This window comes from Henckelia pumila, chromosome 3 (assembly GCF_033568475.1).
Source record: "Henckelia pumila isolate YLH828 chromosome 3, ASM3356847v2, whole genome shotgun sequence".
NCBI classification, from domain to species: domain Eukaryota; kingdom Viridiplantae; phylum Streptophyta; class Magnoliopsida; order Lamiales; family Gesneriaceae; genus Henckelia; species Henckelia pumila.
In genome coordinates this window covers 162,961,017-162,975,454 of record NC_133122.1, presented here as the reverse complement: position 1 = coordinate 162,975,454, position 14,438 = coordinate 162,961,017, and the positions used below count along the sequence as shown (strand labels likewise).

The window sequence follows — 14,438 nt, the reverse complement described above, 5'->3', positions numbered from 1 at the left end:
AGATTTCTTGGCTTTTCGGATCCTGCTAAGCGTGCGTTCGATCTCTAAATCAAGTGGTAGTAATTTTGTTGATCAAATGCTATGCATGCACAACAGAATGTACCTGAAAATCACCAAGAAATTATAGTCAGAATTTAAGAAGATAAATAAAGTCTAATCTCAAGCGAAATAAAAATTCTGATATCAAACAGTCCCCGACAACGGCGCCAAAAACTTGACCGGCTAAATCGGTATGATTAAAAATTAACTGGCAAGCGTACCAGGTCAAATTATAGATAGTGAATAAAATTTGAATGTCGAACCCACAGGGACTATATAATTATGACTACCATAATATATTTATTTTTACTTAATCTAGACTAATCAAAAATAGCGAATTCAGATTTTAAGCTAATAATTAAGAATTGCAATTAAAATTAAATTAAGTAAAACGAAGCTGGAAAATTTGGATTAATTCAAATATGGAAAAAGCTCGATCAAGGACTCACGTAGGTACCAGACAATTCATGTAACAAGCAGTCGATCTAAGACATCAGACTTAATCTTAATTCATGGGAATTTTCCTAATTTGTTCGAAGGACTATTTCTAGAACAATCAAACCTATTCAAATATTGATGAACTAATCTTTCGTAATTCTAATCAAATTTGAATGCATGAATGAATAACTGTGAAAATTCAATAAACACCTAAACCGCATAATGAAACCGAATTCTATTTCTAGTCAGTTTTACAATATGTTGATTATCGAAGTGATCAAAATCGAAACCTCCTCTGTCGAATTGGAATCAATTAAAATGCAAGCAAATAACTGGCTAGAAAATTCACAAGACAAATATAAATTCGATAAACAATAAAATCAAATCAAGTCTGAAAATCTCAAATAAACAAATCAAGTTTTCTACATAAATTGTCTGGCCCAATCACGTGGCCTTGATCGAATAAAAACTACTACTCACTAATAAACATAATTAATTAAAACAAAGTCTAAAACCATAAACTAAAGAAATATGAGAGTAGAAGAAAAAACTGGAGAAATTGTTCAGCAGCCGCCGTAAGCTTCGTGCGTACTCAAAAAGACAAAACCTTTGCAAAAAGATCATAAAATTTCTATTTATACGGTCCGCGCCAATTAGAATCCTCGTTGACCCTTTAAAAGTCAGTGGTCCCTTAAACGCCTCGCGCGCGCGTGGGGAAGAAGCTCGCGCGCACGGCTTCCCTGCAACTCTTTGGTTATTTCTTCTGCGCGCGCACGGTGTAGGAGCTTGCCCGCGCGCGCCTTGGCTCGGATGACACTGGATATTAACTCTGTGCACGCGCGAGGAATAGACTCGCGTGTGCGCGCCTTTTCCGCATATTTGGTTTCAAAAATCTTCATTATCCTACAAAATCCAACCAAGAGAGTATAATGCATGCAAATAAAATAAAATACTAAAAAAATCACAAAAATAAAATAAATGCATGCGAAATAAATATAGAATAACACAAAAATAATGCATACTAAACACACTTATCATGCAGCATGGGAGAGATTCAAGGATTCGGCAACCATCTTCCGGTATCATGATTTTTCTAACTATTCTATCATTAAATTTTTTTTTGATGGTTTGGATGTAGTGACAAGAAGATGGGTAATTGATGGAGTTTTCACAACCGGTAGTCCATTATTTTGCCGAGATGATGATGGTATGAAACACCTATTGGATTATATGGCAGAATTTGACTATTATCTATATTGGGGACTTACACCACATGTATGGAGCCACCAATACCCACAAGGTACTGAATACCCAGATTTTACATACCAACCATTCGAGCTTCAAAAGTAGGAGGGAAGTTGTTCTCAATTGATCTTACATCCGCTAAGGGATATAATGAGCAAGCTTGTGGCATCGACTGAGGCAGCTATACAAGATCTAATCAATTCTAGATGCAACCTTTTTGAGAAAATAGAGAATATCAAAAGATCAATTTTTCATGAACACCAAGAACATGAAGTGAAGCAAGATACTCAAGCAGTGACCAACCCAATTTGGTTCGATGATGATGACTTAGAGAACTAGGATTGGGAGTGCGAATCAAATCATGCTGAAGATTTAGAGGTGTTTGAGTCTTCTCTTCTTATTTAACCTCAGTCGAAAGATGTTCCGGAAGAAATAGGGTATGATAGAAATATGTTGCCACTCAAGTTTGATGATGATGGATTTCAAGAGTCTGTCGATTTGAGATCATCGATTGTATTATCATACACACATCCCCAAGATCCTTTCTTTCCATCAATACCAGTTTCAAAAGATTTTGTCTTTCGAGAGCCCACAGAGATGTTCTCTTACCATGTTTACCAGCTGTTATGGAGTGTTGTTGAGGTGACGATCTTAAACTGTATACATCTAGCCAAGCTTGAGGGCACATGAAACAAAGACTCATTTGTGGTGTCATATGACACTTATTTTGGGCATCAGCCGCTCTTTGAGGAGTGTTTCTGAAGGTCAAGCTGAAGACTGAAAATCAGGCACTGCTTGGGAAGCAACCCAAGGGGAGTATTTTCTTTTCAATTTTAGTATTTATTTTTGTTTTGCGTTTTTTTACTTACATTGAGGACAATGTAAGATATTAAGTATGGGAAAGAGGACTTAGCCAGTCATTGAGAGGATTCAGAGGGTTTTTGAAAGAAATTTTTTTTTAGAGCTCATAGTAAGTAGGATGATGATTGATAGCCTATCATGAGGAAGTTGTTAAAATTGTTTTTGTGAAAATGTTTTGCTCTTGATTGGACATGAGAAACCGTAGGTTGAATTGTGAATAATCTTAAGCACACATGTTAGACCAGTGAAGTATAGCGATGTATTAGATGATGTTGGTGTCTGTTGGACCATTGCATGGCAATAGGTGTTTGTGGAGCCTGATAGTGTTTTTAGAATCCTAATGATCTTTATAACATTGCATTTACGATCTTGGGCGCACCTGTTAATTTTTATGAAAAATTTTGTGAAAATGAAATTAACTCCATCTGGGTTATGAGCAAGGGATTGAAATCCTAATCACATTGTTCTTGACTAAGTATGCGGATTAAATGGGGTAAAAATTTTGAAAAATTTTAAAATAACAATTCCATCCGGGCTTGGAAAGTGATTGAAATTCTATTCATTGTTCCATGGCTAAGTTTGCGGATTCAATGGGGTTGTAGCTCCATCCGGGCTATAGACGAGGGGATTGAAATTCAAATCCTATCTTAGTTATAGCTAGGTTTGCGGGTAATTATTGGGGCTTAAGAAAAACCGGGTGCAAAATCCGTAGGTGCGTAATTATATCTCAAGAGAGTTGTGTTGTGTTTAAATATTGTTGGGAGAAAGGGGCTCTTGATGGTAATACTCACACTGATGTGTCATAGGTCGGCGAACAATCTTAAAACTATGTCTTTTGAAGTTGCATGTAGCTGGAATAACATGACACACACACACGTTCACACTTGACTGGAGGTGTATTGTGAAAAATCAAGAGTATTCGTAAGTTTGTTTTTGTATGTTGGAACTATTCGGAGGCTATGATGTCATGATTCGTCCTTTCTTATGTTTTTGTTATGTTTGCATTTTTTTTTTCATGAACTGCTCGAGGGCGAGCAAAGGTTTAAGTATGGGGGAGTTTGATATGTCGACATTTTCCTATGTTTACTTGGATTAAATTATCAGGATTAGGTGTGTATTGATTGATTAAATTCATTTTATAGTTTTTAATCAATGTATGTGATTTGATGAATGTAAAGAGAATAAATGGAGCAAACTATGGAAGAAAAGCGAAGAAAAAGGAAGAATTAGGAGTAGGAAAAGAGCCGCAAGAATGAATTGCGGAGCAGCAATGGTCAAAAATTAATTTTTAATTCTAGATAAATTCAAATCCGATCTCCACCGTTCAAAATAAATTTTAAGATGTTTTGAAGCTACTGTCCAAATTTCGACTTGATCCGACAGCTAGAACTCGATATATGAATTTTCAAGAAAACTGCGCATTGGGAGGGAGGTATGCACGGACCCAGGCACGGACTTGGAACGGGGTCCGGGCATGTCGCAAAATTTTAAAATTTGGGACAGAACTTTGCTCGCTTTATTGGTAAGTTTCAACCGATCAAGCGAGACGGGAAATTCGGAAATTATATTTTAAAAAGAAAACCTTCTTGGGAAGGACTATATACTTTAAATAACTCTTAGAACCCGATTTTTAATCAGTTTTGCAGACGGCAAAATAGAGAGAAACCTTTGGCGGCTAGGTTTTATCTTCCTTGTTCTTAGATTTAATTTATTTATTCAATTCTTGTAAGTTTTAATTCTTGGTAGAAGAAGACAAACCCTTTGAAGTTTATTTATCTCGTAAGATTTTGATTTTTATTGTTTGATTTTTGTTTGAGTATCAAGAGTTGTTTGGAATCAATTGATATGCGTGTATGTTTAATTATTGGTTTGATCGCCCTTTGATTTTATCATACAATCTACTGCTAAATTAGAAATCAAATCCGCAATTGTTTGATCCCTCTAATTTGTGAAGTAACTATGATTAATAATTTTCGCTTGTGAATTTGTTAATTCGTAGGAACATATTTTGACTAGATTAAATACAATCGTGTGTGCTTGTATTGTCTAGATTCATCAGTCTCACTAGTTTGAATGCTACCATAGGTTTAAATCTTGATCGCTTGTATCTTGGTTGATTTATTGGTAAGGGTTAATTTAGAACGCTTGTGTCTAATTAACTAAAATTAATGTGATATAGGAATTAAATTTCCAATGATGAATATTCAATGAAAATTAATTATTTTTAGGGAAACGATGATCGAGTGAATAACTTCAAGGGTGTAGTCGACCGATACCAAGACTTGTTTTAATTGATTAATTCGTTATAATTTTAATTCTTGCATGCTAGTTGGTAAAATTTATTTTAATTTTCTTTTAATTTTCGGTATTTAATTCCAAAATCCAAAAATCTCTTTTTAATTATTTTCAGTATTTTTAAGAAAACAATAAATTGCAACTTCCTCGTGGGAATGATCCATACTCTTGCTACTACATATTTATTTGTTTGAGTTGAGTTGGGTTAATTTGGGCGCGATACGACTAAGCGCTACTACACACCCAATTGGGTGCGTTCTCGTCCACCTATCTGACGTCGTTCCAAGCGACAACCTGGCTTCAACCCAGACTTCACACCATCCAAGCGCTACAAAGCAGATGGCTCTACTAGACCTATTTGTCCCTGGATCCAGATTTTTATTCTGGTGATGACTCATAGGATGAGGACTTTGAATTGGTGGCTCGCCCCAAGCCCTCAGTTGGTGGTGCCTCCACATCTGTTGCTCAAAAATATTCATCGAAGGGTGATGAATCTTCACACTCTGCTCCGCCCTCCTATCCTGTTGATTCCACTCATACTGAAGAAGACTCTGTTGAGTTCGAGATTTCCTTTGCTCAAATTTTGGCAAATTTGAAGAAAGACAGTGGATCATCTTCAAAGCCCACTGTGCACGAGTCTGATGATGAGCCCGATCCAAAGATGGCTCAAGAATTTGCTGATAACAGGCCCTGAAATTCCACAAGTTCTTCCAGTCCCTCTTCTGACTCCTCTTTTTCTCCTAAAGAGTCATAATCTTCTTCTGAGAAAACTGAGGTGTTAGATGTTGCTGCAGAGGATGTTGTCAACACTGATAGTGATAAAATAAAAGCAAAAGATGGGCATTATCTTTCCAATTCTTTTTTTGATAAATTTTATTTTAATGATGCTGCTTCGGTTTGGCTATTGTATGAGAATCATGGTCTGATAGATGAAAGAAGCATGGACCATCCTTCATTCGAGAAGTACAATATGGTGTCCTTTTTGGTGGATCGAGAACTTCTCTCCACTGTGTCTGCTGTGATTCCATATTGTGTATCCCTTGTTCTTTAGTTTTATTGCAATATTACTCATGTGCTTGAGTTCAATCCTTCCATCATTAACACCTTTTATGGCACTACTGATTCTGTTGAAGAAAGTTTGGATCTGAACATAGATGACATCCCTGATGTGATAAATGGAAGACTGGTGAAAAAATTTCTCTCCGAACACATCAGCTCTCGGTTGCTTGCCTGATGTCATTCTACCCTGTGCTTCACAAAATGGTTGTCAAGAACTAGAATCCCTCTACTAATTAAACTGTGGTGACAAGATGTTGACCATGTTTGCTTTTGGGACGAATACCAAGTTCAAATTTGGGAAGCTGGTTTTCCGCAATGTTTTTACATTTGTAGATGGGGGACTAAATTCCACCGGGTTGCCATTTTACTCTCTCATATTTTGCATTTTGGAATCCCAAGGTTTTGTTTGTGCAGAAGATGAACCACTTTCTGTTGAGGGGGAGATTGTCAAGATCGTTTCTGCATTTCTCAAAGGAAATCGAAAAATTGATCTGCCTTGGATGGGTGGACCTCTGAAGACTGATGTTGCTCCTAATGTTGCCAACATCAGCAGCACAACAACAGACTTTGTGCTATTTTCCAATGCCTATTTTTGATCCCAAATAAAGTTTGTCGAGTCTCAAATTTTGAATGCTCAGGCTATAATTGTAGACTACAATGAGCAGGTTGCTAAGTATAAGCTTCTCCTCGATGTTTATGGACAAAAAGGGGGGAGATGAAGCTGGACATGAAGCTGGACCTGGAAATGAAGCTGGACCATCCGGAGAAAATCAATACAACGCTGATTCATCTGACATGTCCCAGAACGAAGAGACAGAAGACACTTAGGCTTTTCTTAGCCTTTCCTTTTTGTGTTTTCTCCCTTAGCTCAAGTTTTGTCATCACCAAAAAGAGATAGATCATTGATCCATTATTTTTTGTGATAACAAACAATATTTTATTTTTGTAGATCAAGTTTCTTTATATGTATTACAGGTACTCAACCGCCTGTATTAAAAACCCAAGAGAAGCTTTCAACCGGTCTCAAGCAGCTAGAGTTCTCAACCGCTCAAGACCCTTGGAGGTCTACACGATCGTCTTAGTACAGACAGCTGTTTGACCTATAAATTAATTTGTGCCATTAATTTATCATTTAATCCATTAAAAATTTTAATGATGGATATCGGTGAATTAAAGCTTAATAAAGCTACAGGAACTGCAAATAATTGGTCAACAACTTCCAAGACCCACAATGCAAGTAGTGGGATGGTGGAGTTGGAAACTCGGGGAATCAGCTTGACTCTCGAGGAACCAAGCAGAGAAAGAAGAGCAGACCAAGTCAAAATATTTACAAGTAGTGTGATAATGGAGTTGGGCACTCGGAGAACCAACAACTAAGCAGAAAGAGTGAGAGAAAGACCATGTCAAAGCAGTTAAAAGTTTGTGGGGTTGTTAGTCGGATTGTTAGTGCTGCAAGTAGTTGGCTAATGGAGTTGAGCAATTGAGAAACTGACTCGGAAACCAGCATATAAAAAGATAATTCATGAAGAAATCAAGGAGACACAATTCAATCATCATTAGCAAATGAAATTCTCTCAATTCACATCAGCATTCCTGCAGAATTTTTCAAAGCTCCATTTCCATTTTTATTATTTTTATTTTTCAAAGCATCCAATACATAGTTCCAGCTTATGTTTTTTAGTTCCTTTGCATTTCCAGTACTTCGTTTTTCTTGTTTTATTATAAATGTTCGTCTGTATTTGATTTCATAATATTAAAGTTAATTTCAATTATTATTATGGAGTATTTTTCTGTCAAATTCTTTTGCTCTTTAGCGTTAAACCGGAGAAACAGAGACCGACGGTGGATTCGGGGCTCGTAATCATTTTTGATAGAAGTTAGATTTTTCTTTTTTTTATTTTCTTTTTTACTTTTGGCACGATTCGTGTCTCGCACGCACACAAAAATCCGAGCCAAACATGAACTTACTCGATCATTCACCCTTTTGAAGATTGTTTGAAAACAGTCTAGTAAATTTTTATTCTGATTCAAGCTACACAACTTACAAACTATCCCACATATTTTATTAGAAAAGTTGATTGTCAAGCCATGCACAACTAAATACTCCTTATCAAGGAAGGACGACTACAACAATGCTTTTGCATTTATGATCTTACGATCGAATGTTGAACGGATCAATGCAATAGTCACTATAAATAGCGAATGCTTTAAGATATATATATATATATATATATATATATATAATCTGAACAATCAAGAACACATCACATAAACTATCTTTATCTTCTCTCTCGCTTACAACCTTGCATTTTCAGATACTTTGACCACTCAATAAAGCCATAGTATTTTCTACTCAAACCAACCCTCGTGTATCATAAATACATCAAGGATCAAACATTTGTTAGTGCTCTTATGGTGTTCAGTTGATAAGGCTTGTTGTCTTATTATTTTAGTGAACTAGGAGTTTCGATTTAGGCAGTGGACAAATCCTAAAGTTGGAGTAGGTTGTTGCAAAGAGTTGTAAAACCAAAGTCTTCTAGTGTATTTCTTTGCAAGTGGAAAAATGGAAGACGTAGAAGGATTTTTCCCCTCGAAATTCCATATATCTTGTGTTATTTATTTTCTCTGTACTTTCTTATCTTATTAAAATTATCTTGTGTTGACTATAAAGATTTTTGTAAACTATCGAACCGTCTTCCGCACTATTTGTGGTTAGAATATTTTTTTTTTAGTGTCGAGAAATTTGGTCTAGTTTGGCTAACACCAACTCGACCGATTGACAACATTTTTAGAGAAAATTTTTAGAGTGTGTATTCATCACTCTATATACACACATCTGATCCCAACAATTTGAATATTTTTTTATTACAATCCTGTTACACTGAACATCATTTTTAGTTAGGTAACTTGTATATGTTTTTCATTTTTTATCCTTCAATTTATAGGTTTTTTTTTTTATAAAAAAAATGGTATTTTTTTGACCGACATATATAAAAAAATACAGCCTAAAAATGTAGATTTAATGTTAACATGACCAAAAATATAGTTTTTCTTAAAGCTAAATAAATGTTTTTACGTAAATCATAGCTAGGATACATGCAATCACTCCAATAATGAGTATGACATCAAATATATCATATTATTGAAAAGCAAATAAACATCATTGATTTAGAATGAGATATGATAACAAACATTGATGGTGTTTTAAGATTTTGTATGTGGCATAGTACTATGCATGAGCTGCCCACAATGTTTCATTCATTCTTCATCAAGGGTCTTGTGACGTGTGACACCACATTGCAACACCGGTAGGCCCATTCTACACATGGGTTTCTATTACTTTACATCTTCAATCTTCGCCATTGTAATCATTGCAAATTTGCAACTCAATATTATTTTGTATCCACAAAATTGAAATACATTCCAAATCCACTCAATATTTAAGTAATATAATTCACCTCTTGGATATATGTTAACATATATCACAAATTCTCCTCCAAATCACATTTGTAGATCCAAGAGCAACCTAAAATCATCTTATAATTATTATTTGCACTCCGTCTAGGAAGAAATATTTGGCTCAGCTTATTACAAAATGTTTAATATTTTAAAGCATATTCTAAGATGTTTAAGAAAACACAAGTCTGCAAATGTTTGGTAAAAAATACTTTAGCAAGAAGATCGAGCTCAAAAAAATCCTAAGATTAAATTATCACTCTCTCAGACATAGAGGCATTTCCAAATTTTTACACCAACACAGAGAGAAAGATAATTTCTTCATAGCAAGCAGATTTGAGAATTGACGCAGTCCATCGATGATATGCACGTGTATGGAGCAAGACGCATCTATCTCCGCAGTGTACTAATATCTTGTAAATGATAGCAAAAGCCCGTGATTCCCCCGCTTGCAAAACTTCATTTTGGCGAGGAACACTAGAACGCGATTTCTTGAAGAATTTGGAGTGTGTTCTGATGAACCTGCAACATAGACAAGAATTGAAGGATTCAATGTTGACTTGTCTTAACATTTTTGAGACACTCGAATTCATCGGAAGTAACGCCAATAATAGTATCGATTCTTAAACAAGATCCTTCATGTAAGACTTTGGAAAATAAAGGTGCACACGTGCCGTTAGCTGCATATTAGAACTAGGTTACCATCGTGTTCATGCATAACTCTTTAATTCCTGTTTCACCACAATATTGATGCAAAAAACTAGATTATGTAATCTTAGACGAAAGATATAAATGACGACCACAACTCAAAATGAATGCATGAAATTTATTCCATCCATTGTTCTCATTGGCACTCTTTTTCTTGAGAGAGAAATTTGGTTACCCATTCTAGATGCTGTGCTGTAACTCCAGATGTGTTTCCTGCATATATTCCACCTAGTACCTAATATCCCAACAAACAAAGATCAGAGTAGAGTACAAAAACTTCAAGAAAAAAATTATCATAAGGTTCTCCGAGCCTCCATCTGTTATGTAGCCGTGTGCATTACAGATCTCACAGAAAATAGGGAAAAATTGGTCTTGGTTAAATAGAACAGAAATTACATTATCTGAAACATAATAACTTTTTCTCAAGTGTGCGCAGGATAGATGTCAAAACAACAAAAATGTGCATACACAGATCCAAAAACCCAATGTTACCTTCGATACAGTCTCAAGAAACATGCCAGGTCGCACAGGTAATGGTTTACGACCACTGACACTACCCTGGAGATCAAGATTTGGTGTCAAAACATGCACTACCTAGGTATGTAAATTATAATAAGATGGTTTTAACAAATTCATTTTGGTTGGTTTGTTTGATTAGAGAGTCAGAGACTGTCTCACCCTTCCTGCTACTCCTTTTAAAATCTTCTCACCTACTACTCCATCTTCGCTCTCAGAAGTTTCTGCACCTTCATCTTCTCCTTGCATTACACGTTTTATCATACTGCGTACTGTTTTCCCTGGTCTTAGAGCGACAAGTTTAGTTAAAAAATTTACCTGTAAAATGCAGTACAATCAATATAATCCACAGGTAAATTAAACAAATCTCTATCAAATGGCAAGGTCATGACCACCCAAAAAATACAGACCTCTGACTCGGGGAGTGTACTAAGACCACGATCATTTCTCTCATCCAGTATTCCACCTCCCATCATATTCCTGGCTTCTTCTCTGATCAAAACAAGTCTTGCAAGTAGCTTCCGGTCAGGAACAACACGACGTGATTCCATCGTCTGCAGAAGATTTAATCACATTAGTCCATCCATAATCCATCAGGTACATACTGTCATTAGTACAAAACTCAGCCCCACATTTTCGGCACTTTGATTCTTTGTTACATGCTAAAAAATATTCCATCACAAAACCCCAGGACCGTCTAAAAACAGCTTCGGAACAGTCATATCAGAGTTCTACATCACAGGGGGTTCAAAATCAAGTTAATTGTAACTGAATGATAACTATTTCAAGAATCACATCAAGTGATGTCTAGAACTAATATGGAATACGATGAGCTTAACTTGGTATATTTGTAAGTGAGAGATGTAATCAAGATGAGAAACGATTTCAACTTAGATTTTCTTTCTTGTACAGTGGAGAGGACACAGTAGAAACAAATATTCATGCTGACGGAGATTACCACGCATCAGCTTAGGCAAATAAAAGTTGCCGTCACTGCAATATACAACAGTTCTCATACATTTTCCCCTTTTCGAATACTATATTTATGATTATGGGTGCTAGTTGAATAACATGAGTAACTTGGGCCCAGCCAAAGGCAAAAAGACACTTGCCATTTCAACCAATGCACGAAAAATAATATAGAGCATATATATATATATATATATATATATATACATATATACTGTATATATATCAAAATACCAAAACGTGTTAAACTCTCAAACACGACCCCACCTCCCCCTCTCTCTGTATATGGCTTGTAAAGTTACGTATCACATTCTTTATTGAAGTTTTCCCCATCAACTAACCTAAAAACTTGGTTTCATCCTTCTTTCAATTGAATGTGCCTGTATCATCAAGAAGGATAGAGCACCTACAGAGCTTCCAAAATCAACTGACATCAGAACAAAAAAAAAAAAAAAAAAAAAAAAAAAACCTTTTGGGAGAAGGCATCGACATGATAAAGCAATATTGTCTTACAATTAGAAACACACAAATGCTCCAAAATATCGATTTACTTTAAAAGAAACTTTTGTGCCTGTCAACGAAGTCTTATGAAACATGTCACCTTTGACAGAAATTTGTGAACGTTCCAAAGAATAAGCAAGCCATAACACAGGCATTTAACCGATAAAATTCACAACACTGCATGAATGAGGTGGTCTGAATTTTATACTCATCTTTGGAGCAATTTTGTTTTATTCTTTTGAAATTTGTGACAATCAAAAGGTACCATATACACCATTAGTTGGTAGATACTGCCAAAAAAACAAAGCATTCATCGTCCAAAACCCCACCTCCAGAAGATCGTCAGCCTGGTTAGATATGTCATTCAAATTAGCCCCGGGTAAATGAAGTTTTGTCCCATTTTCACCTTCAAAAACACCACCACCTGCAGCAACTCGCCTCAGTAATTCATGCCTGCTCTCTTTTTCCGGAGTTCTGCAAAGCAGGCCAATCACTTGAACCTAAAATGAAATGGAACACTGCAGACTTAAGAGGAGAATTTGGACAGGTGTGATGGTAGTTGAGTTCCCAAGTGTTCTCACATGTGGGGGACATTTTTTCGTGAGATGAGATAATACAGTCTCCTTGATAACCTCCAATAGAGACTTCCGCTGCAAAAGAAATAATTCAGAATCACATGAATCCGCCCAGGATTAGTGAACTATAAAAAGCAGTATTGAGACTCGTATTATTAACATCAACTTGATTTTACTTGCATAAAAAAGTAAACATACCAATCTCGTAGATCTTAGTGAAATGAAAACTTGTGGCCATAATTTGAAATTTATTCATAATTGAAGTCCTTACAATACGAGACGGGATATAGTACACCTTTTGATATGCCAAGATAGTTTTTCTTACCCCTTCATAAACCTATTATATTTCCAAATTTAAGCCTACTCACATCTCTAATCTCTTTAACTTGAGGTTACAGATACTATGAAACAATTTACAGTCGTACAAAATAAAATGTTGCATTACTTTCGGGGAAAAAAATATGGTTGATGTGCATTTTTCATCACTACCTTATCATCCTGGTCTCTTTCCGCAAGCTGAATCATGTAATCAAGCGCCATCATAAATCCTGACTCCATCTCATCAACTCTCTTCCCAATCACTCCTTGTGCAGCTAATTGTACAGCCAGCTCCTCAGATGCTTCATCCATGTTCATATCCTCCAACTACTCTTTCATGTACGTACCAGAAATAAATTCGTTACACCTGATCTCTTAACCACGGAAAAATCGACTGGGGAAGATGATGGGGAAATGGCATTAAGATTTTCAGTAGTGAATTTTGCCAAGAAAATGACATGATGTTTCATCTGTTACACTTGGAAACTTGTGAAAGCCATGAATTGATGTTTGAAGTTGTTTACGGAGACATATATTTCAGAAACTTGGGCTAACTCCTCTTTCTTCCAAGATTAAAAATAAACTCTTTATAACAAAATTGCACGCATTGACTGTATTACACAGAAAATTTTGAGAAAAAAAAAATAAATCAGCCCGTTGAGTAAATGATAAGTACTTACGAGCTTCGCCATTTCTTCAAGAACGGAGGTGACCTGTTCACCACCCTTAAGCAGGAGTTCATATTGGGCGGCATCCCATTTGGGGTTGTCATTATCTCCGACTCCTTTACTATCATTTGCGAAGAATTCTTCAACGGGGTAGGCGCCAGCGGAGTCCACGTGTACGGATAGGGTGGAAAACCTTGGCCGGTTGAGCTGGAAATTGCGATGTGGGTTGAGAAAGAGTGATGGGATTGTTGAATTTGAAAGCGAAGAACTGGTAGTAGTAATTGGTGGGATCGAGGCTGCCGCCATGGAATTGCACTGTGCAAAATGGCAGTAGTGGGAGAGAGGAGGATAAAGAGGTTTTGTTTATTGGGGAAAGACAAAAAAAAAAAAAAGGGAAAAAAGTACGACGCCGTCCGTGGGAATCGAACCCACGACCACATGGTTAAAAGCCATGCGCTCTACCAGCTGAGCTAGGACGGCTTTTGCCTATTTGTTAATTCACATGATATTTTTTATTTATTAATCTTATTTCACATTTAAAAATAAATATATTACAAAGAATATGAAATCATCATTTTGTAACACCTTTTTTGATAATAAAATATATGGAAACGCACATATATTATTGATTAGAAGATGGATCTTTCTAAAAAAAAAAAAAAGAGGGGAAACAACGATTTGTTGTAGTCTATATATGAAACAGAATTTTAAAAAGGATAATTTTTTTAAATAATAGAAAAAATTATGTGCGTTGCACATGATTAATACACGAAGTAAACTGATGAAGATA

General features: G+C 35.9%; 1 protein-coding gene and 1 non-coding gene across 3 annotated transcripts; both read right to left on the bottom strand.

Moving 5' to 3' along the window:
• Positions 1-9,460: 9,460 nt before the first annotated feature.
• On the bottom strand, positions 9,461-14,000 carry LOC140891367 (protein PEP-RELATED DEVELOPMENT ARRESTED 1, chloroplastic). 2 transcript variants are annotated; one of them, XM_073299827.1, is made up of 9 exons: positions 13,661-14,000; positions 13,152-13,307; positions 12,669-12,737; positions 12,417-12,587; positions 11,028-11,171; positions 10,780-10,935; positions 10,594-10,659; positions 10,277-10,336; positions 9,461-9,915 (listed from the first exon to the last, which is right to left on the bottom strand). In XM_073299827.1, the coding sequence occupies exons 1-9, from the start codon at positions 13,952-13,954 to the stop codon at positions 9,871-9,873; spliced, it is 1,161 nt and encodes a 386-aa protein (XP_073155928.1). In that variant the 5' UTR covers positions 13,955-14,000; the 3' UTR covers positions 9,461-9,870. The 2 variants fall into 2 exon arrangements, with proteins under 2 accessions (XP_073155928.1, XP_073155929.1); XM_073299828.1 differs by having other exon boundaries at positions 13,152-13,374; positions 13,661-13,790.
• Positions 14,001-14,055: 55 nt separating this feature from the next.
• TRNAK-UUU (transfer RNA lysine (anticodon UUU)) lies at positions 14,056-14,128 on the bottom strand. The gene has a single exon. It is a non-coding gene; the product is annotated as a tRNA-Lys (tRNA).
• Between the last annotated feature and the right edge of the window lie 310 nt (positions 14,129-14,438).

Bases quoted from the DNA above. Each gene is read 5' to 3' on its own strand.
- LOC140891367 (XM_073299827.1), bottom strand. From the start codon at position 13,954: ATGGCGGCAGCCTCGATCCCACCAATTACTACTACCAGTTCTTCGCTT. The intron at 10,936-11,027 runs GTCTGTATTTTT...TGCATTTTACAG, and splicing joins GTACACTCCCCGAGTCAGAG to GTAAATTTTTTAACTAAACT. The intron at 10,660-10,779 runs GTGAGACAGTCT...CTTGATCTCCAG, and splicing joins TAAAAGGAGTAGCAGGAAGG to GGTAGTGTCAGTGGTCGTAA.